We start from the raw sequence: 27,615 nt of genomic DNA, 5'->3' as shown, positions 1-27,615 counted from the left end.
AAGCAGCCAGCAAACACCAGTTTTTAGCTTGCTAGACTGAGAGGAGTCGGTGTGATCGTCTTCTACAGATTAAAATGCTTACATCGAGCAAAGCCCATGAAAGCTGGCTCCTGCGCCCCGGCTGCACCCCTCAGCCTGGTTTCCCCTTGCCCGACCCCTTCTCTGCATCTAGTGCCTGGTCTTGGGAAGCTGGGGAGGATTTCCACCCTGCTGGGGAATTTACCTGCCAGTGTTTCCTCATTGCTGACTTTACATCTCTACGTTTCTCCTTTTAGATTTTTTTTTCCATTCCATATCCACATAATCACCATTTTCCTCTATTCTTTACCCCCGCAGCACCCCGCCCGTGTGTTGTGCTGGCCTTCGTTCACCATTGCGTTGCATGAGGTCAGCAGCTGAAGCGTAATTCATGTTTCCTGCCGCTGTGAAAGCCGCTCTCTTTGAGGCAGGCTCCTTCAACCGGCAAGCTATGACTCCCCGCTGCTGGCGGGGCCGGCAGCCTGCCTCACCCCGCTCAACACCTCAGCCGTCTCATACAGGCTGAGGTTTGAAAGCGCTTTCTCACTTCAGCCGGCGTAAATCACCCCAGCTGCTGCGTATGGAGGCAAAACCGGGCAGGGTGACAAACGCGGGTGCGCTGCCCGCGGTGCTGCCATTTCGGCTGCACGCGGTTTTGCTGCGCGGATTTCCGTTAGCGGCCGCTCCGCCCCGCGGGCGAGGGTGGCCTCAGCCCCGCGCGCCGCAGGCCGGGACGGTGGAGGTGAGCGCGGGCGGCGGGGCGGCGTGAGGCGGCTGCCGGCCTCGGGGGGGCCCGCTGCGGCGGGGCCCGGGGAGCTTCGCCGGGACGCCAGGCTGGGCCGGGCTGCGGGCGGGGGCCGGGGGGCGAGGGACAGAGCAGCAGGCGGGAACGGAGCGGCAACCTTACACAGGTCCTTCGCAGCCTGCCGCTGTCCAAGCGTCAAGCTTCTCCTTCCCTTTCCGCCCTCTGCCTCCCTTTCAAGGGAGCCGCTGAGAAACAAGACGTGTTAGCCACCCCAGGAGAATTTTTGGCACCTGCGTTGCACTTCGCATTTTTCAAAGCAGTATGTTGTTTAGCTTTTTTTTTTTCCCTAAGGCAGGCAAGGATCATTACACTCATTTTATGGGAAAAAATAGGTATGTGGGGTATAAAGTTTCTAAAAGGCACAAAGGCACCAAGGTAGGACTTGATGAGGCACAGCCTCACCTGCACATTGATCTTGGGAGAGTCCAGCTTGCTGGATGTCAGCAGGGTTCCCCACCCCTCACTTCAGCATTCGAGCATGAAACATTTTGCTTCAGCAGATACCCAGCAATGCCTGAGTCTGACAGGGCTATTAGTCAGCGTCTAACCTAGCTACATTGCACAGGTGTTTTGATGTAGGCATGCTTCTAGCTCAGACCCAGCCCAAAACACAGCAGTGCTGCTGCTTTGTTTTAAAATGGAGTGGTGAACTGTTACTGTACACCTTTAATTCAGTGGCTTATGCCTAGGAGCATTCACCCCAGGTCATGGGAGAGTTCATTCAATTCCATCATTTGCCTGAGGGCAGTTGAGACATGTCTTCCTCCTAATTCGCAACACGTTCTTTTGGGCACTCTTCAGCTTCCTTTTGAAGTTGTGTCATCGTGCAAGAACTTCTAGACGTTGATTGAGATGGTAAGAGGCAGGAACTAGAGGGGAGGGCAAGAAGGGTCTCCAAGCTGTTCTCTAAGGATGGTTTCTGGGTTGAACGTGTGTATAGTCAGAATATGGAAACTGCCCAGAGCAGATCTCCTCCCTCCCCTCCTTCGGCCCCCGTACAAAGCATCCCCCAACCCCTCATTAGGCTGAAACATGTCTTTGATTTAGTGAATCTTGAATGTTATTCACTCAGTTGGAAGAGCTGTAACAGAAGAGAAGGAGAGTGCCTCCAGTCCAAAATAACCAATGCTTTCACAGTTAATGGGTATTTGTGAGATAAAAGGGTTTGGTATTGCATTGTGCAGAAAACGGAATTGAGTGTAGCTGTTTTACATGATAGATTAATGTGCTAAATGAAGACATTGCTAGCTTTCTCTCCAGAAAGAGCTGGGTAGGGACAGAATTTAAAATGTAACCTGCATGGGGATTTCTGTTTTGGCAGTCCCTAGGTGTCAGACTGCAGGTCTTTTATGGATTCAGAAATCAGGTGCATATCTTTCTACATGCACTGCATGGAGTGTATAATTTGGTCTCCTGCTTCCACTCTAAATGCCTTTCATGCAGGTTAGCCTGTGTGACAGCTATTCTTGGTTGGGCTGGGACCATCTTGTATAAGGATAATCAGTAGATAAGCACTTGACCTGGAATATATATGCAGGTGAGCCCTAGGGCTTTACTGCCATACTATGAGTCAATGAAATAGCTAACTCACCAACAGCCTCACACAGGAACTGTCTCAGAAAGGCTACTAGCTACTTTTTTTACCTTCTTCACTTGTTAGGTCTCCTTTGCACAACAGGTTCTATAGTACAAAGTTATGTCAGCTATACTTGTGAGTGTAATTTTCACATTTTTCTCCTCCACCACCAAGTTAAGAGCTAACTCAAATTTGTTCTGATCTAAAGCCTATTTCAAAGAAATTCAGAAGGTATCCTTTCAATGTCTCCATTCCAGGAAAGAGTGGAGCAGGTTTCTAACGTCACTTAAATGCTAGGCAGATTGGCTGTCTCCCTTCTACTATATTTATGGTCCTTTTGTCACTGGACATTTGCAGCTTGTTATCTTTTGATTGCTTTTGTAAAATGTATGTGCAAAAAACATACTTGCAAAAGCAAACATCTCTTTGTTATCAGTTTTTCTGTTTGGCTTGACATATTTAGGCACCTGTCTCCATGCTCTTTTAATAGTTCCTTAATAAATAACGTGCCCAGATTGGGTCCCAGGAGTGCAGGTGTGGCAACCATGCCATTTCCCCTCTGGCTAGCCATTTAGTCATCTTTGCTGACTTCAGCTACCGAACCATTACTGGTGTTTTATGCCTGACCACTATTTCACAGGCGTGACAGTGCTGATGAGCTTTATAAAAAGGTTATCTTTGCAGGTAAGGCTGTACAGAGCTCTGCTTGTGACCCTAGGAGTTACAGTCTGAATGCTGCTTCTCCACTTACTGCTGCTTCCTCAAGAATTTCTGTCCCATCTGTGAAAGCTGGCCTCCTGTAAGTTAAAAACTCGGTTGTCATTCTTGAGAGTCCTTTCCTATTATCACTTTGATCTTTTCCAGGTGAGAGTTTTAATCCTGGCTGCTTCTGATTATCCTGCGAGCACAAAAAAGGACATTTTGTCCCTGGGCTAAATCCACTTTGTGAAAAACACAGTCCAAAATGATAACTAAGAGGGACAGGAAACTAACAGGAGGGAAATGCTGCTTCTCTGGAGTGGCTTCTAGTCTAGACCAGGCAGTTATCACATGACAGTTTTCAAAGAAAGAGAAAGTCAACATGGATTCAGGGTGGTGGCTGTGACCGCCCATGGATGGTTTGTGCAGCTTTGAACGGGTGTCTCTGCTGAGAAACAACTGTAGCACTGAGTTGAAAAAAAAAAAAACAAACAGGAATCTTCACTGTCCTCACTGAAGCCTCGAAAAGTTCGTTTCCTTAAGATCTGGAAGAGCATAAGAAACCTTGTTGGTCCTCTTCTCAAGCCTAACTTGAGGCACGCTCTGCCTTCGTCATCCCCTGTCAGACACAGGGGCAGTGGAGCCTGGTCTGCCTGGGGCTGGCAGACAGACCAGTGCCCAGCACTGGGGCACTTCACTGGAACAAGCAGCCCAGCTGGCTGCTCAGGCAGGGAAAAGAGCAGGCTGGCTCTGCTCAGGAGGGGAGACACTCGAAACAGTGCTAGCAGCTAAAAACAACTGAGCTGGGGCCAGGGGCTGGAGTCTGGGGCTACGGCACCCTCCCTGTGCCTATCCAGTTTACTCCTGCCCCCCCCCAGAGAAATAGCCCAGAGCATGTTTTAGTCTATCCTTTCAAGTTTATTTTCCCATCCTTCTGGAGACTGCTTTCTTTTAAAGAACTGTTATAATATAATAAGAATAGAGGACTCGCACTGTCTTTGTGTGTCCGCATCTCATCATATAATCTGAAGGGATATCAAAACAAATACATATAAACAAATAAATCTAGATGATGAACAGGAACTAGATCATTACATCCCATAGGTAGCTTCTGATTGCCCAAACCAGTGTCTATTTTTTATGGTCCTTCTGCTCCGTCAGATCATTAAATGCTTTATTGTCTTAGGTTTTCCCCATCAATGATAGGAACTGTCACAGTACTCACTTGCATTATAACATGCATCCTGATTTTATGTTGGAAAATGCTGTATTTGAGTTAAGCATCCTAGCAACTTAAGGGAGAGGCTGAGCGGGTGGGAAGGGGCACATTCATTAATCATCTGATGAATGAAATTGTTTCTTTTTTAGATTGTAATTGGCTAGAGGGGCCCCATGAAGAAAAGTGTGTTTACACTGCACAGCTTTTTATGAGCACAAATGCATATATTATGATGGCTTAGAGCCTGGGCAGAAACTTGGAGCTTTATTTTTGTTTCAGTAAGTGGATTTGATCTGATCAGATAACAGCAGCAATACAAATTTTCACAATAGCAGTTGGCCTTTATGTGGCCAGCCTAAGAACAAAGGGTTACTGTTTGTGATATATCTTTCAAGATCTTTTTAATGGCCTAGATAAATATTACAAACTCCTTGTCAGTAGGCTTTCTGTTAGATTAAAAGAGAAAGGGTGCTCTTTGAAGGTCTTTGGGTTTTTTTCTGACAAATTTTACCAAACACCAAATACAAATAGTCTTTCACAGTCAGTGTGTATCACCAGCCTCTGGGAAAGATGCCCATAATTGTTGCTATGAGTGAAGAAAAGACTAATGATATTAGGGTATTAGACGAGGGTATTTTACTTGTTCTGCACTTTCTCCAAGAAGTAGGAATGACTCTCAATTCCCTACAGAATTGTGACATGTGAATATATAGGGAAAACTGAACAGGGAGGCTCTTTCATTTGGATGGCAGGAAGGGACCCAAGAATTGAAGAATGAGATTGAGACACATTTGTCTATTCAGGTGAATTTCAGTAGATTTTAGGCAGCCAGGTCCCCAAAATCTGATGCAAAAGGCCCTTCCTTCAGTCATAAACCCACATGGCACCACCATTTCTGGTGCTGCTCCCAGTATGTGTAAGCCATTGTGCAGGAGCACCCCAGGGTGAGGAGCCTTGCACAGTGATTGCAGATGTTGTGGAGATCAAGATGAAGAACATGGCCCCAAGCAGGCCTCCTCGGGAGAGCCTGCATGGAGCATGTCTAGCAGAGCTGCGGCTTTGGATCTAGTGCAGGGCATACTAGCCATGGTCATTTTCTTTCAAACTTTAGCAAAGGAAAGGAGAGGTCTCTGATATTATGACCCAGTTAGACCATTAAAGGAAGTGGAAGACCTGAGTACTTAGCCATCCTCAGTTTCAGAAGCTTCAGTTGGGTTCTCACTCAAGGAAACTGTTTTAACCACGAGGCTATATAAGCACATGAGTGTGTTAGGTAACAGTACCTTATATCTCTTCTGCAGAAGCTTGGTTGTGCAAACAACAATGCAAGAGCTGTGAGGGTTTTTTGCTGAGCAGGTGTTGGAAGATAAAATCCTTGAATTATTTCAGAATAGAACATTGCTTGCTTGATTTTGGTTGTTTAATCCAAAACGCTAGTTTAGCTAAAATCCAGAACCAGACTTCACCTTTAGAGCCCAGTGTTGAGTACAGAATTAGCAACTGATGTTACTGTCCTCTACTTCCCTTTGTCAGTACATGCCTCTGGCATAATGTTGCACCCAGTCAGTATTGCCCTTGTTTTGTGGAATTGGAGAGCTATAGTTGACTCCTCAGTTCTTTTAGCATCTCCTTCCACTTTGAGGTACCAGTTTCCAAAGTTACAGCCTCTAGCCTCAATAGCTTTGACCCATTCTCGGAAAACTTGAGTGTCACAGGTAACCAGCCCAACTGTTCTAGATACTTTAGAGGAAGTCTCAGCCCCGTGACATATACATAACAGAGACAACTTTCCATTGTTTGCAGTGGGATTTCCTTGTTATTCTCCTCTTCCCCCCCCCCCAGGTCTGCTTCATTCTGTTTGGGTGTTTCCACAGAGGGGTCAATGCAATCCAAATAAGATAGGAGCTGCACTAGCCATGTACCACAGATAGGGCACATAACTGTGCATGGGCTGCGTTAGGTTTGTGCATGCTTTCTAGTCTTCATTCTGAGACTTTGATTGGGGATTACTTTTCTGACTGGGCAGCTAACATCCAAAATTCCCCAGGCAGATAACTTAAGTCTTACCTTTACATCTAGACTAAATAGCAATGTAGAGAGGACAAATGCAGTAGGTCATACTAATGTAGGAGTTAAACCCCCTTTATATGCTGGTGCACTTGGTCCATGCCTAAGCTGAAGTATAGTGAAAAAGAAGAGAAGATGGAGATGGGAACTGAGATCATTCACTGACATACCAACTCTCAGGTCAGGAGTTGTCTCACATAGGCTCCTACAGTACTTCTGGGTTGGCTCAGCTGTCCCATACTGCTAAACTGTGAGAGACCATTTCGGCCCTAACTGCCAACAAGCTGTACGTGTGTTTCCTTGTCTCTTACAGCTCAGCTTTGTCCTGTCAGCATGGCTGAGTGGTAATAGACTGTTGTATCTAACCTAACGCCTTTCCTGGAGCTGTTCCAAGCACCTTATATGCAACATGGCCAAAGAGCAGTTACAGATGTACAAAGATCAGGTATTTAAACTTTAATACTATCAGGACATGAACATTGTCCCAACATTTGTTCTCAAAAGTAAACTGAGTTTGAAAGAGGAAGGAGGAGAGAAGAAAGGAAGGATTTCTTTGACTTTGTCGGGATTCTTGTTCCAGAACTTGTGGACTGAATCAAGAGCCCTCTGAAATCTGAGTCCTCCTAGCCGAGATTATCTGTACTGAGTCAGGCTTAACCTGAAACTAAGCAAAAATGTCCTCACTTACCTAAAGGTTCCAAACCCCTCCTGTTCATTGTTTCCCTTTCCCAGTGGCTCTTTCGTGCCCATGTGCTTTGTTACCTGCAGCTGATTTCTTTATTGATACTATTTGTGAGTGCTGCACTTTGCCAGCTTCTGGCAGAAAGATCTGGGGTTAACTAACTCTTCCAGGAATTGGTTAGTCCCTTGTCCCAACAGGATTTAACAACTGACTGTTGTTTCTGGTCTGGGAAAGACATCCTGCAACCTTTGTCAGTAATGTTGGATGCCATGTAGAGGCACAGTACGCCAGAACGATTTCATACTAAGAGCATAACTACTTCAAGTAGAATTCAGAAGCTGTATATGGGCAGGACCCCCAATTCATTATATCACAACTGTAAACGTGTCCATCCCTATCAGGCAGAACAGCTACTCTGGGAACGTAAAAGGGGGACAGAAGTTGGCAAGAATGTGTTTATATTAGTATCTAACAATCAGAAGCAAAACATTTGAAATTACATGATTTTCTACACAGAAACATCTATTCCTGATTAGATTTGAAACCGGGAAATTATTTCAAATCTTAGAATTTGCCAGAAAGCAGAAGCGTGGCACCAGTCAGTCTAGAAACTTATTCATAAACACTGCTGCAAACTCAGTGTAGTTTAGGTTAGATGAATATAAAACAGTCTTTGTTCAGTTAGCTGGACTCTGGACATATAGAAGTTGGCTTAAATTTATTTTCAAAACATTCACAAGATAAGTTGTACACTGATGATGAAAGCAGTGTGTGTATTGAATTTTAAGTTAAATCAGTGTAATTTTGTACGCAAACCCATGTCACTATAGAAAAAAATAATAAGGAACAATTAAGATGGTCTTTGTCTCTTCAGTGCCTAATGTTTTTGGGTATAGAGGGGAGAAAAGAGGACTATCTTCTATGCATTGATTTTACAGGCAAGAAATACTCCCTGAAGTTGTTTAATCCTATCTTTCTTTCTTCCCTTTCTCTGGGGAGCTTTTGTGCTACCTGTGACAACTAGTGGTGTTTCACAGAAAGACATCAGGATAACAGCAGCACTGACACAGGGTCTCACATCTTGCTGTCCAAACAGCAAGGCCCTTAGCTATGGAGCTAAAGGGAAAAAAAGCCTTCCAACTTGGCAGTAGGATTAATGTTTATCCCTTAATCCTTAATCCTGAAGCAGGCTTGCAGCAATTAGAGATGAGATTCTCACACACTCATCAAAAGATACTGCTACCTTTATTATATATATACCCTACTCATCTGTGATTCAGTGACCTACAGAACATGGCCTGGATGGTTTTGTGAAAATTAGCATGAGCAAAAAATTTACTTTTTTTTTTTTTTGGTGTAGATAATGAAAAATTTACCAGTTTTACCTCTGTCTTTACCTTTTTATCCACTGACCACATCCCAAACACCTAAATGACCGGTTTTCCTGGTCACAGGACTTCATCTTTGTGGAATTATTTCAAGCAATCTGTGCTTGTGGTGGGTACACAATTCCTCTGGCTGACTGAGTCATCATCTAAGAAAAATCTCCTTAGGAGGATATCATGGTCACTGCAATAGGGTATTGAAAAGATTTTTAAACTCTTTAAATCTTACTGTTGATTATATCAGACTGGTCTTCTCTAGAGTCCACCCAGATAGCCACTGCCTTTGCTGCTTGGTTCCCCAAAACCTATGGCTGATAACTGAGAACCGTTTAGGCCCACTGCTCATTTTCATAAGCACATACAGTACACGTCTGTTCACTTCCACTGGCATGTGCTGGTTCATATTTGACCTAGGGTTATGTGGCGGAAACATGGGAGGTTGCTGAAGAGAGTAAGCGTGCTACTGAATGCTGCACAAAACTGCTTCTGAGACCAAAATTTTCCTTTCAGGTCACTCTCTTAAAAAACAAGCAAATACTCTTGGCTGTCAGCAAGGACAAAAATAGGGTATGTAACCCATTCTTTATTTATGTGGACTCCAGTGCATTTTTGTTGGGGGTGTGGGAAGGGGAATGGCAAGTGCTTTCTAACTCTTCATGGGAGAGTTGTTACTCTAACTTCTTTCCTGGCTTGTGTACATCGAAAAGGAGACAGTCTTAGTCCTCCTCTTCAGCTGTACTTCAGGCCCTGCTTACTGACAGCCTCTGTGGATGTCCTACCATGTACACAGCTGTGCTGAGATGGACAGGCACTACTGCAACATCCACTCTCAGGTAGTCAGTTCCCTTCCTTTTTTGCTGTGCTAGTGGAGGTTTCTAGGTGATTTAAAACCAAGTTAACAAAACTGAGTTTTAAAAAAAGTTAGTACAGTAGTGTAGGTCAGTCCCAGATGACTCAAGGCATCTGCATCAGCCTTCCCTGATCCAGACGCACACTTCCTGAGGAGGCTGAGACCAGAGGTGGAGTATTTGCATTCTGTATGCACTCACTTGCTGCCTTTAGATCTAGGTAGAATATCCAGCCTGCACTGTCAAAGTTCTTTCCATTGCTCAGAAACATACCCTGCTTAGGACTTTCCATCCCAAAAGCGTTTGCTGCATTTTTCCTTCCCCTCCTACTTTTCCCCTTCCCTTTACCGCTTACCCTGTCTGACATGCAAGGGGTAGAAGGAAACAAAATCTCACATGCTGAGCTCTGGTTCTCTAAACTTCATTGCTCCAGTTTTCAATAATGAATGAAGCATTTACACATCCCTTCATCTCCATGTCCATGCACAGGCACGTAACTGAATGGGATGATCGTCATTTTGTGGGAAGAATATTCTTCCCAAAAGGTTTTAGGTGCTAATGTACAATGCTGAAGGGTTGTATAAAATGCTACATGGAGGGATTCTGTTAAATTAAAAATCTGTGCTGTCCTCATGAGAGGAATAAGAGGTATAACTTACTGCCAGCATCTTCCTCCTGCTCATGGAGGGCCAGGATTCGGGGGAAAAGGTAGTAACTTATGCAGAAAAAAATTGAGGGAGCAAAGAGTGTACAAATGAAATCTTCCTTGTCACCAAACCAGAGCGGAACCTCGGGTGTAACAACTGTTAAGAGATTGTTAGAAACTACAAGAACGTGGAAAAGCAGATAAGTGTAAAAGCAAAGGTGGCTAGAAATATTTCACCATTTTCTTATTTTCTAATAATGAAAATAAAACTACATTTTTAAATTTAAAAACAATTATGTTTTCTACTTCTTCCACTCTAAACATTTTGAGCTTTTTCTTGTGGTAAGTTGATACACGTGTCTATTAAATTTTGACTTCCAAAGTACTTGCTATTTGTCACTGCTTTTGGGGATGCTGTAATTTTGCCCAAGCTTTAAAAACCAGCCATAGCATTTGGGCAAATACAAGGAATGGAAATGTAAATGTCTGAAAGATAAATGTAGTTTAAAACTGTGCTAAACATAGTATGGTGTCAACAAGAACCATTGTAATAGTTAACAAATAATAAAAGGAAAACTTGGTGTTTTGTTTTCATGGTTCAAGCAAAGAGAAAAGTAAAATGTAAACAAGATCTTGAATGACCTCCTGTATGTTTAGTTGTGTCTTTTTTAATAACCTACAACATTTTGTAGTCACGAAGGCAAACATTATACAGTTTACTGTTTATAATGTCCCCTTTTAACAGTGCATGCTAGGTCAAAAAAGAGGGTAGAAAACACAATGATTTTCTAGTACTAGGAATTATTGCCCACAGATGCAGTTAAAATATCTTAACAGAATTTTGATACTCACTGACTGCAATTTGCTTATCTTTGCAGCACATCCTAAATTCCTTAGTGAGACAAAATGTGAATGAATTTTGAATGCCAGGACTTCAGAATTCGGCACTCTATTCATAATCTCTGTTACTTCCAAGAATCAGATCTTGTCCCAAAACCAAGAAATTGTCTTAAAAAAATTACAAGATTAGTATTTTAAGTTGCAAAGTATGTGTGTCTCCCACTTGGTGTTTGAGCCCCCAGGGTGAAAATTTGCAGACTTACCCTAGTAGTCACGGTTGTTAAAAGTCAAGGTTTTAGTATAATCTGGTGACTTTGAGAACGTCACCAAAAATGTTAGGCATAGTGAGATTGTGTCAGTTATAAGATTCAATGGTACTATAATATCCTTGGACTTCCTATTTAGCAGATAGTCTCTAAAAAATGGCTAGCTCTTTCACTTCTTATTTGCTTATCATAGTGGTTTCTGCTGACATACTTTTTCATTTCCCAGAAATCACTTTGATGGCAACAAGCATAAGGTGATTTTAGTTCAAGTGTGATATTCTGCATATAATTTTGTACTTCTGCTTTAAAGAAGCAGTGTGCTCAAATCATAATAATAATTAGTGTGATTTACCTCTTTTTAAGTATGGGCTCAAAGCCCAACGTTTTTTCCTCTCTGAAGTAGATTTACTTTGCAGATGTTAGATGGCCATTGGGGGTTTGGTTCCACAAGGATTTACACGTACCAATTTTTAAGCAGATTGTGCTAGAGGTCACAAAAATTCTTCCACTGTTTGTCATTTCATTTCAATAAATGCTTTTTTAAAAGCAGAGGTAGATGTTTGTGATCTTAGAAGTTTTTTTTAAACTACAGCACACAAACAACCACTTTAGGGCTAATAATTTGCTCTGTTCTTTACCATGCTCAATAAAAAAGACCTTCCTTTGAAGAAGTTTTTGTCTCAGATGAAGAGAGAGACAGGCAGACAGATGGCATAATGCAAGGAAAATGCAGAGTGGGAATAAATTAGTAAATGGATTCATCAGTGAGCTGCATAAATTATGTTGTGGACCTTTTTGTATAACTTAGGAATTTACAGTTCAGGAAATGTAGTTTTTCATAAAATGTGAAATCTTTTTCAGCACAGTTTCAGGCTACCACATTTTTTCTTTTCCTTCACTGTTAGCCTTGTTCCTGCCTATACTTTCAAAACTATTTTACAACCCTTTCAAGAACAATTTCACATTGCAAGGTTAATCTGAGGCTCAAGAAGCCCCAAAAGAGGTCCCCCTTTTAAAGATTCATGGCTGTTAGGCACTTCTGTGTGACAGCAATCTGAATTCCAAATAGCGTGATTGCCCTCACGAGGAGAGCGCTCACAGAAAGAGCAGGGTTGGCCTGCTCTGTTGAGATGACTGGATGACTGCACTTCACTTTGGTAATCCAAACTGTTTAAACCTGTTTGGATAACTGATTAAGGAATTAAGCTAATACACCAGCTTTATCAGTTCCATGATGCAAATTAAATAGCTAGGCCGAGATTTTCACACTTACCTCGTGGGGTTTTGGTGCCACCCTTAAGGTACATAAAGGAGGGTTACTTTTCAGGTCATAGGATGTGTCTGCATCTCTTTGGAACCCATCTTCTGACCAGCCAGCCTATCAGACGATGCCTGTTAGACTTCAGAGAAAGGATAAATCCCAAATCCCACTTGTAATTTTCAGTGTGACATTAGTTTTTTATTCTACAGCTGTTAAAAATGTGCTCTACAACTTACTGCATAGATAGCCAACTACAGAATTAATGCTTACTATTTTCACTTTTTTCACATAGATTCGTGATGTTACATCAACAGCTAGTACTTGTCTTTGGAATATCACTAGCTAGTGATACATGTGCATTTAGAAGCTGTTATTCAGAAGCCCAAGTCTCCCTATATTATTTCTGCAATCTCACAGATATTCCACTTGTGCCAAAGGATACAGTGAAGTTTTTGCTAACTTTCAACTATATCAGACAAGTGACTGCAACTTCGTTTCCACTGCTGGAGCACTTGTTGGTGTTGGAAATCGGAACGCAGTATGCCTATCCTGTTACCATAGGAAAAGGAGCTTTCAGGAACCTGCCAAACCTTCGTGTCTTAGACTTGGGATACAATAGCATTCTTCACCTGGATCTTGATGCTTTTGTGGGCCTGCGAAGTCTGACTGTACTCCGTCTGTTTCAGAACTACCTTGGAGATTCCATCCTGGAGGAGCGTTACTTTGAAGATTTGAGCTCGTTAGAAGAATTGGATCTTTCAGGGAACCAAATCACAAAACTTCAGCCTCATCCCTTATTTTATAATCTAACGGTCTTGAAAACTGTGAACCTGAAATTCAACAAGATATCCAACCTGTGTGAAAGCAATCTTACCAGCTTCCGAGGAAAACACTTTTTATTTTTTAGCCTCAGTTCTAATAATTTGTACAAGATGGATGAAATGGGCTGGGCCAAATGCCAAAATCCTTTCAGAAATATTACGTTTAACTCACTAGACCTTAGTGACAATGGCTGGAGCACAGAGAAAGTCCAATATTTCTGTACAGCCATTAAAGGGACTCAAATCGGTTCTTTAACATTTAAGTCTCATACAATGGGTGCGGGATTTGGCTTTCATAATTTAAAAAATCCAGATGATGATACATTTGCAGGACTAGCAAGAAGTGATCTTCGTTTGCTTGATATTTCAGAGGGTTACATTTTCTCTCTCAACTCTTTAATCTTTCAAAGCCTTGGAAATCTGGAATTGCTGAACCTTTTCAAAAACAAGATAAATCAAATCCAAAGGCAAGCATTTTTTGGCTTGGGAAACTTAAAAACTCTCAATCTCTCAGGTAATCTTTTAGGTGAGTTGTATGATTATACTTTTGAAGGTCTACGTAGTGTAATGTATATTGATTTACAGCAAAATCATATCGGGATGATTGGTGAAAAATCATTCCGTAACTTAGTAAGTCTGAAAATAATTGATCTCCGAGACAACGCCATTAAAAAACTCCCTTCCTTTCCACATCTGACCTCTGCCTTTTTAGGTGACAATAAGCTAATGTCTGTAGCTGGCACAGCAATAGCAGCAACATACCTTGGATTAGAAAGAAATTGGTTGGCAAACCTGGGTGACCTGTATATTCTTTTCCAAGTTCCAGGTGTGCAGTATATCGTCTTAAAACAGAATTGCTTCTCTTACTGTGTGAAAAGTGATAATGTTATAGAAAACAGTCAGTTAGTCTATATGGATCTAGGCGAAAATATGTTACAGCTTGTGTGGGAGAGAGATTTATGTTTGGATGTGTTCAGGGCACTGTCCAAACTTCAAGTTCTACATCTGAATAACAACTACCTTAGTGCTCTTCCACAGGAGATTTTTAGAGGTCTAACATCTCTAAAAACACTTAATCTAGCTTCCAACCTATTGTCTCACCTTTCTCCCGGGCTTTTTCCACAAAGCCTAAGAAACCTAAACTTATCTGGAAACCAGCTTTTTTCCCCTGAGCCTGAAGTCTTTATGACTTTGAGTATTCTGGATATAACACATAATAATTATGTCTGTGATTGTACTTTAAAGAGCCTACTAGTGTGGCTAAATGAAACCAATGTAACCCTAGCTGGCTCACAATCTGACAGGTACTGTGTATACCCACCTGCATTTGCAGAGGTACCACTGTCGTCTCTGACATATGATGGTTGCAATGAAGATGAACTCCAGCAGACACTCAGGTTCTCAGTATTTGTCTTCACCTCTGTCACTCTTCTGATGTTTCTGATGGCAGTCATCATTTTTACTCGCTGTCGGGGGATTTGTTTTGTCTGGTATAAAACTATCGCCAAAAAAATTATAGGCAGCCATCCACAAGTAGCAGATAAAAGTGAATACAGATATGATGCATATTTGTGCTACAGCAAACATGACTTTGAATGGGTCCAAAATTCTTTGCTAAAGCACCTGGATTCACAGTATTTTGATAAAAACAGATTTACCTTGTGCTTTGAGGAAAGAGATTTCTTGCCTGGGGAAGAACATATCAACAATATTCGTGATGCCATTTGGAACAGCAGGAAAACAATTTGCATTGTGACCAGGCAGTTTCTCAAAGATGGGTGGTGTGTGGAAGCCTTTAATTTTGCCCAGAGCAGGTACTTTTGTGATCTGAAAGATGTCCTCATTATGGTAGTGGTTGGGTCACTTTCTCAATATCAACTAATGAAACACAAACCAATTCGAAACTTTTTACGAAGGAGCCGATATTTGCGGTGGCCTGAAGATTATCAAGATGTAGACTGTTTTTTACATAACCTTTCTTGCCAAATTCTGAAGGAAAAAAAAGTGCGAAGGAAAGCCAGTGGTATAGAGCTGCAGACTGTAGCAACACTCTCGCATTGATAGTGTATGGGTTGCTGGCTTTCTAAATATCCCATTTCCAGCTGTGCCATGGCAGGAATATATGGAAGTTTGCTTCATCTTTCCTTGAAAAAGCAGGTAGAAAGATAACTATTTCAGTATAAATCCTATGAGACATGGAGACAGCTTGAAAGCAACCAGCAAATATATGAAAGTGCATTTTATGGACTATGACACACATTTTCAGAAGAATTAAATGAATCATAGATGCTTCAAATTTTGGATGCTCAGCTTCAGACACTTTGTCCTGATTTTCGGAGTACTACTTACTTACAGGTCTGTTTCAGTTAGAGAAGGATGCCCATGGTGGTTTTTTTTTAAATAGAGCCCATGGTACTGTACAGGAGGGACCAAGTATGCTTTCATGTATGGCCTAGCCTGACCATCGGTTCATGGATTACTTACTCCTGTTCTTTCTGAACTCTGTAACTTTTCATGCTCTGTTTCAAAGTAGAATCAGTGCTTTCCACCTTTATGCCTTAAATTGGTGTTACACAGATTCCATGTATTTGTTTTCTACTCAATTAGCTTCAGCTTCCCAACTGGAATGTACAAACTTTGAACTCCATTCATTCCCGTCCCTTCCACAACTTCTCTGCTTGGTGGTAAAACTACAGTCATTGGTCTACTTCATTTGCTGCTGTTTCAGCCTGGTGCTTTTTCAGTTGAGCTGCCTCCTGCCCTGCAGGGAGGAACAGGTATCTCCTTCAGATCTGAAGCAAGCCTGGGCTTGAAAAGCAAACAAGAAGCTACCTCAGCAGCTGTGCGGGCTGTACACCAGTGACATGGCCAATAGTCCAGTGACTGCCAGACAGCTTTCACATTCTGGGAGTGGAAAATACAGACAACTGGTGTGTAATTTGGGTTGTTCTCTGTACATCCTGTGCCCTGATCAATTCAAAGGTGTTTTTCTGCTTCTGGTTTCTTGAGTCATTAATGCATGGCACTCTTTTACCTCTCTAATCATTTTACCACTGTTTGTTCAGGTATGTGTCTTCAGGGGGTTGTTCAGGGTCATTTTAATAAAAGTCTGGCTTAGTGTTCACTGTTACAGAGCCTGCACCTATTATTTCGATGGTGCCATACTCCTTCAGTGTACTGGTCATCTCGGTTTATACATCTATTCAACAAAAGCTTACTAAAATAATTTCAGTATGGCCTCAGTGAGTTTTTTGCTGCAGTGAGGATGCAGGAATGGGAGGTTTTATAAGCTGTCCATCTTGACTGTAGCTGCAAACAAATAGCACTGTTTTAACTATTTCGGTAGAGATGGAAAAGTACAGTCCCCTTCATGTGAATGCAGTTGTTTGAATATAGATGTGCCTGTGGCTGATCTAATTTCCTCTCAGTGCACCAGTATACAGGATTTCTGTTGATAAAAATACTACAGTAAAATATTACTTCTTTCTCAATCAGTGGAGTCATTCAGGAACAGAAAAGAGGTAGACCTTGGAAAATTTTCCAGGCGGCGTGGGGCGGGGAGCAGATTAGAGAAGGGCCGGGGCTGTGCTGATGAAGCCCCGGGTGTCGCTGTTGGCTCGGGTGGCAGCTGGGGCTGCCCAGACGCCTCCTGCCTCCTGTCCACGGCAGCTGCTGGCATTAGGGACAGGATGCTGCTGCAGAGGGACGTCCGAAAAAGAACCAGGAGCCCCGGCTTCAGAGCCCCCGTGGGCTGTCGAAAAGCCACCACCTGCATTTCAACTCTGCATTTCATACAGTTCTCTGAAAACGTCCAACTTTTTTTCCTTTTTTTCCCCAAATATTTATAGGCATCCTTTAAAGTCAGAGGTTACACCAGGGGGTATTTCACATTAAAAATCACTGACAGGTAGGCAAAGCAGGAATGAATCTGTACAATGAAGATCAATTGCAGGTCTAGGCTGTTAGCCTGTGGATCTGTACGTGGTGTAAGAGATGGGAATTTTAAAAGCGTACTGAAGAAATTATATTTGAATGAATGTCACAAAACATTTTTGGTCAAGTGTTAATTGAGAGCCTTCTGCAGTTAGGACCTTATTGTGTACTTACAAGACACTCCTATCACTTCAGATACATAAAACTTACTTCTGCTAACCTGTGTATGCAGGAATGACACGTACATACAGAGATAACCACGATGGCTTTAACCAAGGTTTTTCCATTTTGCTTGAAATGCTTCTGTCTTCTTCATGCTAATGCCACTGGTGGGAAGCGTCTACATAAAACTTGCATGTACTTCAGTCTTTGGAAAGGTCTGACTTTTTACATAAAGGTTTTAATAAAACCTTTCAATGAAATTTCATTGTCTCCCTCCATGCTTATATACCATTTTGGAAACTTAAAGAGGTCAAACCTGTGTCAGGAGCAGCTGGGAAAACTTCGTTCTACCACAGAGGCAGCTCAGAATCATAGAAGTAGCCCAGCCCCCATCTGTCCCTTGCAAATTCTCTTGCAAGGGTTCTACAAAAGGCAAGTAAAGAGATTTTTTTGGAGAACATGCTACTGAACCATTCCTGATTGTGGAGCGGTTTGCAGGCATATGAATAACTGTAGTGTGAAATTTTAGAGACCCGAACTAACTTTCTTTTTTACTCACTGTGAAACCACTCCAAGCCTGAGACTCTCAGAAAAAATACAGTTGGTATCCTGTTCTGTACAATGAAAAATTGACTTCAAACAGGTCATAAGACCCTGATCACCACCTCTGTAGAGTCACCTCTCCTTAAATGACAAAGCCTGGGGAATTGTCGAGAAAAGGCTTGTGCAGACTTTATACTCCTCTGCTCAGCAGGAACCACAAAAGCATCCTGTACAAAAATGGAGAATGACTATGCTTGATGAATTAAGGCCATAAATTGAGCCTCAACCTCATAACTATTGATCAGATTCCCTTCAGGCTCGCTGGGAACATTACTGCTCTATTAGAATTTTATGGCTCTTTAGTTAAGGATACTCTCATCAGTTTTACTCACCCTCCTCAGTGAAAGACATTAACTTGTTGGAGAGTGTCCAGAACAGGGTGTGAAGTGTGACACTGGCTCTAAAGCAAGCTATTAAGACGGAAGCTGGTGAATTTATTTGCAGTAGCAGCACAGGGAATATTCAGAGGACAGTGACTCAGTGCCACATGGTATCAGCTCAGATATTTAATAGTAAAAGCCCACCCCCACCATTGCAACATATATTACAAACATTAACTGGCCGAGCAGGCATTGTTCAACGGTAACAGCTAGCCAACCTGTCAGAGTCCAAAGATTACATGGGCTCCTACTCGAAATCGAGGCACCCAGGACCAGCGCTCAGATTCTACAAACATATTCCTATGGAGGGTAACAGAAGCCAACAATGATATGCCCACATATTATTTCACATCTTACATTATTTTTATTTCACATACAGTGAAATCAGGCTTCTCTTCCCTCTCCCATCCAACATGCACACTAATCTCAGCAAAGTGTTGTCCAATTATATTTGCTAATGCCAATTGCTAATCCCTCCTCAGAGAGACTGTTGAACATTCTGGTAGATCTATCACCTTGTTAATTTAGTTAGTATCTGTCATTGCTCCTACCCCAATAGCTGTACTACCTCTGTGGAGAACACTAGCATAGATAAGATACAGAGAGTTCAATCTCTTGAGTGGGACGCTCCGACGTGTGTTGCTCAGAATCACTCTGCTTTTCTTTTTCTTGTGTCACATCATTAACTCAGCTCATTTGCTGACTTCTGGGTCTTTTTCAGCATGACAGCTCTCCTACTTCTCACTGCCAGAGACCATCTGGGTTTCAGATTATTGCATCCTACCTTCTCAATTTCATGTGGTGCTGATTATTTTACAATGGCTTTAACGTGTTCCCTTCTTGCTGGAACTGTGAATAGCAGTAGTCCAGTTAAATCGCAAAGCAAGGCCCATGCCTGGCAAAATACTTACAGATGAAGAGCAATACACAACTGAGTGGCAGAAGTGAGTGGTGAAGACGCTGCAAACGGAGCAGAAGCAGCACATGCGAATCTCTGGGAGATCCACAAAGTTAGGAAGGGTACGTACGGTGGTCTATGCATCTTGCCATTGAAAGGGGACTTGTGTTCCATGAGAAGTGGAAACTTGAAGGAAGCAAAGAGAGGCGAGTAACAAGATACATCTTTAGGGTCTAACTCTACAAACGTGATCAAAAATAATGCCCTAGTACCGTATGCAGATTAACTTAAAATAGGATCAGCACTAGCAAATATTTGCAAGGTTTCTTTGCACTGTACAGTACTGCCAACAGCAAGCATGCAGTTGAGTGAAATAAGGCTTCCAAAATCAGAAGACTGGTGTAAAAACCCCAAAAGATTAGAAAACAATTATAAATGTCTGGTATTTGACTCTGTAAGACCCCATTGTTACACTTTCTTCATGATCATAAGAAGGTGGATATTCATGCAGTCCATGAATACAAGAGCCAAGGCGTTAAGAAATAATCCAAGTATTTCAGGACTTCTGCTTAGCTGTGAAGTACGGCTAAACTAGTCAGGCCTTGAGTAAAGAATAGCTTTAGGAAGATGTTGAAGAAAAGACAGGCTGGCCTTTCCAGCTTCCCAGTCTGCTCTGGGCGGTGGTCTTATATCACATATCTCCTCCTTCATTCTTGCAAGATTTTGGAGTTGTTGCTGATAAACAGGATGAGCAAAACTATGGCCTTGACTGCAATGAAATAACCTGAAGAAGTGATGATATGAAGACTTCCCATACAGACAAATTTACATCAGTAGTCCTTACAAAACCTGTTCTGGTGGTTATTCCATTAGGCTGCTTGTCAGTCTCTGAGAAGGTATCAAATGCCTTTGGGATGCCAAACAGCTTGTTCTGCTTTTGGGTACAAGCACTTTTTCATACATAGCTTTTAGTTACCTGTATTGTGTTTTATCCCTCACAAAGATGAGCTGAGCATCTTGGTCTTCAGTTTCACTGTGCTGCTCCTGGCAGCCAACAAAGATTCCATACACCTGGAACAGAACTGCAGGTGCTGCTCCGCCAGTATTTCCTTCAACTAAACAAAAGCTGCAAAAGCAAAGTTTAAAAGCTGAGATTTAACCAGAAGGCCACTGTGAGCACAGACACAAACCACAGGGAATGCAGGATGCCAGGCAGGTACCAGAAATTTTAAATTCAGCCTTGTTAGTCAACCTTGTATCACATCTAGGCATTATTGTTGGGGCAGTCCAACTCCGGCATGAATCTGTCTTGCTGTCTGCACAGAGATTGACAGGAGGCTTCTCTTCCCTTTCTAACCTTACCTTTGCTTTCTGTATTGTGTACATACAGTGTAGTGGATGCCAAAAATAAGTCTACATTTCCTTTCCCAATATGCAGAAGTCAGTGTATAGGTATGACATGAATTATTTTGTAGCGCAGAAGACTATCTATTCATAGCAGATTCTGTTTGTTTCAGACATGCGGTTTTCCTTCCTTTTAGATAGCCTATTGTTTGTCTTTTCCATTTGTATTAAAAATAAAATCTTTCAAAACTGCAAGTAAGAGAGAAAAATATATTTCTTCTGAAACTAACAATTCTCCAAACAGGAAGGTTAGCTTTTTCCTGTTTAGACATTATGTTGAAAGAAAGGAAGTTGAGATTTTCAATGATAATAATAATTACATGGTATGTAAACATCAGTAAGTATCAAAGAAGGCTTCAGTCTTTATTTAGTGTGTCCCAAATGCTACACTGCTGTTTAGAGTATCTTTATCTTTACCAGCTCAGCAGCCTCTTGCAAAACTGGATTTATGAGCAGTCATTGCACTGGGTTGATCACCTGTATGCTTGCTTCTTGCAAGCTTCCACAGTGTAAGAACAGCATTATCAGGCTGCCTCAAGCCTGCATGGAGAGCAGTGGGGCAAACAGAGAAACCTCATAAAAAATAACAGTTTGATGTGGCAGGGTTTTTTTGCATCAGGATGTTTCCAGGCTGTGTAACCTTTTCATGTTGCCACCCAAAGCTAAATACTTCAAGCCGTGTCTGTTGATGCTGTTCCTAAAAATTGAATTGACAATGGAATTTCAGCATTGTGATTAGATGCAGTATCAAAGCATGGATGTTTAGTACACCTGGCACCTTGTAATAGTGGAGCTGGAAGTGCTTTGTAATAATTTTATTATCTTCTCTTTGAAGATGGAGGAATTGAGGTAGAGGGAATGAAGTTACGTACCTTTTGTCACGGGTAGCATTGGGAAGAGAACTCAGGTTTGACAAAGGATAAGCTATTAAGTCTGTTTGCTCTGTTTTGTAGGAGTTTTACAACATGCATTTTTATTACCTTGGAAACTAAAGTCTTCTATTTGTCCGCAGAACTAATTAACAGTGTAAGGTCTCCCCATAATGTGCCACCAGTTTGCCCATGTGGGACAAAACTAGTTTTACAGGGAGGAGAAGGTAGCTGAAGATTCAACGAGAGTTGCCATCTTGAGTGCCAGTGATTTTGGGATGATCTGGGCCATTCAGGATAGGAGCAAGAATTCACTGGACATTTCACTGGGAGCTGCTAACACTTTTCGGGTAGCCACATGGACTGGTATTTCTGATGAGGGCTTGCAAATTAAGAACAATGGGAAAAACGGTGAAGGACATATGGCCTAGTCCAGATGAAGAAGTACCTGTGTGAATGCCAGCAATGGAGTAGGGAGAATAGGGAGAAGGCAAAATATTTTTAAACACATGAACTCTCTCTTTTGAGAACTCCAAGGTACTAAAATTTCATCAATGATCAGGAAAAAGCTTTGGAATGAGCCATTTGGATATGTTGCTTCAAAACAATGAAGCCTAAGAATGTAATGTAAATAAGGGAAAAAAAGGGTAAGAGAATTAACGGCAGGAAGTACAAGAAATGCACAAACACATTCTGACTATAACCTCCTTTTTCCAAAGATTTGGTGTTCTTGAATTTACTCCTACAGCTGCTCATCAGAGTGGAAAACCCCAGGCCCATGCACCCAGCCTTCCTTTTGGGATAGTGAGAAATGCCAGCGTGAATCACATATTTTGTTCTAAGAGTGTTAGCACCTGCAGCCCTCCTGACATAAGCATTCAACACTCCTGAACAGCAGGCCTTGAATTTCTCACTCTTTTCCTACGGAGAATAGCCTTCAAGCTGCAAGGTGAGTGCATTCCAGCTGCTCCTGTTGGAAGCATCTTGCAATTCTCAGTGTCAGCTTCTTTAATTTCAAACTTTAACTGCTTTGTAACTCCTTTTTATAGCCTCCCTAGTTCCACATTGTCAAACACCCCTGGACCATCTTTTGTTGCAAATGGATTTGTACCCACCCAGGAAAAGGACCGTCCTGTGCTGCGAGCGAGGACGGACAACAGCTGACATGTACGCTGTGCGGCAGGAATGTGTGTGCAATTAAATACAAGTTAGGAAGGATCTACAAACCATTTACCTAGGTATGTCTACCATACTTGCAGCCCAGATTTCTGAGAAAACTCACGGATTAATCACAGCCCTTCCTCATTTCGCTGAAGTCTGGACTGCACTTTTCCTGCCAGACGCACGATTTTTTAAGAAGAGGCCAACTCTGCCTTCAGCTGTAGCAGCCAGTGCTGCCCCTGACAGACCTCATGGCACAAGGGGAAATACAAGCTCATGTGGAACAAAGAGAAGTCCAGAAGACACAGCAGCTTTACAAAAATCCCTCGATACTTTTCAGGGACACGTCCAGCAAGAGGAAAACGTAGGCTGTCGGTTAATACAAAGCTAGTGGTATTTCACTCAGTTCTGTCTCTACAATTCTTTATCAGGAGTAATTTGGAATGTGACTTGATGGAGAACAGACTCTAGCTGGGAATGACAGAGCTTGGTTAGTTTAAATAATGAAGGAATTTCTTCTTTTTTGTTCCTAAAACTTGAGACAGGCTTTAAAAAAGCCTAGTCAGTTTTCTGCCCTGTTTTCCATTTTTGTGCAATTCTCCTAGCCTAGGTTCTGGCTGAAGATGGAAACAAATAACTTTGTGAAAGAAAAGACAGGTTGTAAAAGATCCGTAGTCTGATTTGAAAGAGCTGAAGAACCCAGAGAAGCAAAAGAACTACCAACAACAATGGCTGCAAGAAAATTATATCTGAAGCTCGCAGAAGTTTCCAGTGTGAAGAAAGAGGAGCTACATTACTACAGAGGGTACTGTCCCTGCCAACTCACTATCTATTAATATTGTAGATGCAGGGACTAAGTGAAAGGTAAAGAATGGTATGAGAGGCCAATAACCTGAAATAAAGGAGGCAAATAAACTTTTAAGGAATCTTGTGCAAATCACCCTCTTCATGCCTCACTTCTTCATCTTTTTCATGGAAAGACTAGCACAAGCCCTCTATCCTAAGGGTGCTGTAATTGTAAATACATTATAATTGAGAGACATTTAAACACCATGCTGATGGAGCAATGGAAACACAGAAGACAGATAAGGGCTTAACTTTTTTTAACTTACTCTCCTCTTAAGAGAGGAATCCATAGGCTTGTCCTATGGCCATGGAAGTACACTGGCACTTGTCTTCACACCCAGAAGAGCTTTCAGTGAGGACAGACGTTATTTCATTTTTTTGCTAAAACTGGAAAATCTTTCCTATTTAGCATGACTTCTGAAAAGAAAATAATGTAGTTCACTAGAAAGTGGGAACCCACTCCCCCTGGGTGTTCTTCCTTTCAAGTATTTGCTCATACTTCTGTGGTCGTTTTTGCTAACAGTGTCCTTTTCATCAGTGTTCTTCTCTGAAGAGACTCATTCATAATATTCTCATTTGGGTATATACACATTTGCTCCCTTGACACTTCAGAAATACGCAGTTCCATTCATACCCCGGCACACACATCAGAAGGCTGTTTAAAAAGCCCCAGGAAGTTTGCTCAGACGTGCTATTTTAGGAGACTTGGACTGGGTCTTGGAATTTTACAATATTTAGAGGATTTGGCACCGTGACTATTTCCACACCGGGACACGTGTGCCGTCAGAACACGTACTGTACGACTCGTGAGAGAGGAATAAGCTACCTGCAAGCTAAGAGATAAAGAGGAAGGCCTATAAAATGCTTGAGAGTAGCTGTAGTAAATAATTTGGGGAAGACTGACCCAGTCGGCCAACAGCCTGACCCTGAGGAGAGAGGCAGGCCAGGCTGTGGCTGGCCAACCGCAACGCACACGCTGGGGACCCATCTGCTGCTCTGCTACCTGCCCGGCGCCCTGCGAGCAGGAAGGGCCAGCAGATACAGAAGATGCTACCCTGCCTGAGGATGGCTTATAACATAATTCGGTATTACCTGAAGGGACAGAACTACACTCTCTTCTTCGTGTTACAGCGCTATAAAGCACGTAGCTAAGAAGTCTATCTGACACTTCCTCTGCACAACTCCATTATGTCGGCGTATGTGTTATGGTCCTGAAATTGTCAGAAGATAAAAGGGCTGCCCAGTTATATGAAACCTGAGGAAGAAGAACAAATATGGTCCAGCGTACTTGCTGGCAGCTGCCAAAGGCACCAGAGAGGCACCTTTTTAGCAGAGGTGCCCAGGGACAGTCCATCTTGCTGATACTGCGGGGTTGCCAAACTTAAGAAGCTACTTAAATAAAAATTGTAAAGAACAGAGTGAGGAGGTGGCAGTGGCCACTCTACCAGCTTTATCCTTCTCATTCAAGAGGCACCCTGTGACACCTGCTCAGACACCACTGACTGACTTGAGGGAGCAGGGACACTGTTCTTAGGAAACGGTAATTTCTGCCACTCAGTTACTCTCCACAGGCTCTTTGCAGGGTCCATAATTAACAAAGGATCCCCAGACTCACCTCAGGTTTCCATGTACTCAGTATTTGCAAGCCCTTAGGAAAGAGGCCTGGCACTATAACTTAGGGACCTATTAGGAATATCTGCAGAAAAATATTTTACAAAGTGGGTAGCGGCAAGTAACCACTATGGCTGGGCTGTTTTGCCTTCTCAATTTTCAGAGAAAGGTGGTATTTCTTATATGTCTGTTCTCCCATGGGAGCAGGCAGTTTATCAAGAAACTGGCCCATACTTCCCATACATGAGACACAGCAATGGGTGATGAAATCCACCAAACAGACGTACATCTTGCAGAAGCACAACAGCGGCTCTTCTCAGCAAAGCCTCTCCCTTCGTTCTGCCATGCTGTAGATTCTGCTGCTTCTCAGATGACCTCAGCATACAGAGTTTTTAACTTAGCAACTTACGGCTCTCTGACCTTGGCTTTACCCCCTTGAAGGAAGAAGCTTAGCAGGAGACGCTCTGGAGGGATACAGCTTGTACTTCACGTATAGAAGCAGCAGCTTTCTTTCAGTGACCCTTTGGTAGCCCTTGCACTCAGGCTGGAGTTCTCCCCATATCCTGTTGACTGTATTTCATTGGCATGACGAAGCAGCACATCCTGCCTGAACCTATGAACCTTTGGCCAGACCCTCATCTTAAGAGCTCCAGGATACATGCATTAATAATGCCTGATGAGCTATCACGATGTGCTTGATGCCTTAGTCACCAAAATTCAGCTTTGCAAAATATCATTCTGTTCTCCTGGGACGTGTAGCTGAAGCCAGAATCTTCACTAAAAGCTGCTACACCACCAAAACACCATCCACAGCAAAAACAGCAGAGATTTGAGACAGAAGCTGTTGGATTTATTCTGACTTCCTGCAAAGGCTAAAGATGTATCAAGCCTCAGTTTTCAAAGTAGCATCTGGGATCAATGCAGACCTTTGTCACAAGTGGCTCAAGGTGTGAGACTCAGGCTTGCCTCCCACAAAGATCCAGCAGCTGCATAGATTTTTGTCAGACTGATAACTGTTTATGCAGTAGTAAATATTTTCATACACCATCTATTTATACTTTCATGTCACTTCAGAATTATTTATATTTTTTTAAAATCAAAGGTAGCAAGAAAGCTATATAATTCTGTGTGTTACTTCACAGTTTGATAGAGAAAACATGACCTAGGAGGGTAAGAGTCTGAGAAGTGAGATGTGATTGCTTTAGCAGGAAGGTTAATTAAATAAGATTCCTCAGGACCTAATCCCTCCTGCCTAGCTCCCACTTGCCTTTTGTGACTACTCGGCATGTTTCAATCTACCCACTGAGAGGTGGTTGAAGGGGATAATGGTTGCAGCCCGCCTGCCCTATATCCACTGACTTTGAGGAGGATGGGAAAAACATCTTTGAACAATTTTTCCTTCAGCACTAATACACTTAATAGAAATAAGCCTAATCAGTAAGATGGTGACTGATTAATAGGTGTTTTGCCTTTGATGAGTCATCTGAGATGAGAGCCTGAGAAATACCTAGATGATTGTAAGCTGGATGAACTGGGGAGGAGCAGTCTTACACAACTATGTTGTGGTAAAAGGAGAACCAAGGACCACAAGGCGGAAGAAAACAAAAGGGCTTGAAAATCTGAGAAAATTAGAGAAAACCAAAAAATGCAGAGAAAAACAAATGGGCTTTTTACATTTTAAGCAATCTAAGATCTGACCCAGTTTCATCAATAGAAGGATACCCAGGGAGTTCTATAAATCTTTTAGTTAAAAAAAGGGCATTTTTACTACATCTTGAGTAGATTAATCCCACAGCAAGAAGTATAATCTTTATTTTCCAAAATCTTAGCCCTTCTTTAAAAATTTTTAAAACAGTATTAGATCTTGATGGGGAGAATCAGATGATCTCAGCCCTGGACCAGCTTCTGACTTACAGCATCCAAAATGATCAAGATTATTCTCCTGCAGATGTGGCCTTAAGCATTTTTAAAATATGCAGCCATATGAATTCCACATCTAAAAAGGAGAAGTCACAGAAAGAGACCACCATGGTGACTCACTGCTCTCAAATCTCCCTTACAAAAAGATGTCTCTATCCCTTCCCAAAATATGAGTCACAATTTTCTGATGTGGGCCAGAAATCTGCCCTCCAATCTCAGAAAATGGTGTTTATAGCATTGCAGTATCTAATGATTCAGGAATTGCAAGGCCTCTTTGAGAAATAGAAAAGGATGCTACACCCAGGTCACAAGCAAATAGCGTGACTCCTGGAGAGAAGACATCCTTGTGGATGAATGTGGGGATGAGAAAAAAAAGATGCAGGATTGCTCTTGATAAGGCACAATCTCTGTGTTTTCCCTGTGATAACCACACCCTTGCACAGTCATAATAGGAATTCATATGGTAACAGAAGCTTATCAATACGTATTTTAAATGATTCCCAGTTTTTGATGCTTCCAGGAGCTTCTTCAAAAGGTGCCTTAGCAAGTAGGGACTTCTGTATTGTCAGTAAATCAGAGTATCAAGCACACAGGAAAATCACCTACCAGGAACTGCTCTCAGCAGGAGTCACGAGCAACATCTGCCCTGGTACATCACCTTCTCTGTTAGCCTTCTGAAATTAGATTTGACTTTG

At 42.2% G+C, this 27,615-nt stretch overlaps 1 protein-coding gene across 4 annotated transcripts; it reads left to right on the top strand.

Annotated features, from left to right (window-relative positions):
* The first annotated feature begins 486 nt into the window (after positions 1-486).
* Positions 487-16,112, top strand: TLR5 (toll like receptor 5). Of its 4 annotated transcripts, XM_072858405.1 has the most exons (4): positions 487-760; positions 3,084-3,198; positions 8,962-9,018; positions 12,605-16,112. In XM_072858405.1, the coding sequence occupies exon 4, from the start codon at positions 12,612-12,614 to the stop codon at positions 15,192-15,194; it is 2,583 nt and encodes an 860-aa protein (XP_072714506.1). In that variant the 5' UTR covers positions 487-760; positions 3,084-3,198; positions 8,962-9,018; positions 12,605-12,611; the 3' UTR covers positions 15,195-16,112. The 4 variants fall into 4 exon arrangements, with proteins under 4 accessions (XP_072714506.1, XP_072714507.1, XP_072714505.1 ...); XM_072858406.1 differs by lacking the exon at positions 3,084-3,198; XM_072858404.1 differs by lacking the exon at positions 8,962-9,018.
* Positions 16,113-27,615: the final 11,503 nt, after the last annotated feature.

This window comes from Ciconia boyciana, chromosome 3 (assembly GCF_034638445.1).
Source record: "Ciconia boyciana chromosome 3, ASM3463844v1, whole genome shotgun sequence".
Lineage (NCBI taxonomy): Eukaryota > Metazoa > Chordata > Aves > Ciconiiformes > Ciconiidae > Ciconia > Ciconia boyciana.
The sequence above is the reverse complement of the archived record's forward strand: the minus strand, read 5'-3'. Positions and strand labels throughout refer to the sequence as shown.

Bases quoted from the DNA above. Each gene is read 5' to 3' on its own strand.
- TLR5 (XM_072858407.1), top strand. From the start codon at position 12,612: ATGTTACATCAACAGCTAGTACTTGTCTTTGGAATATCACTAGCTAGT.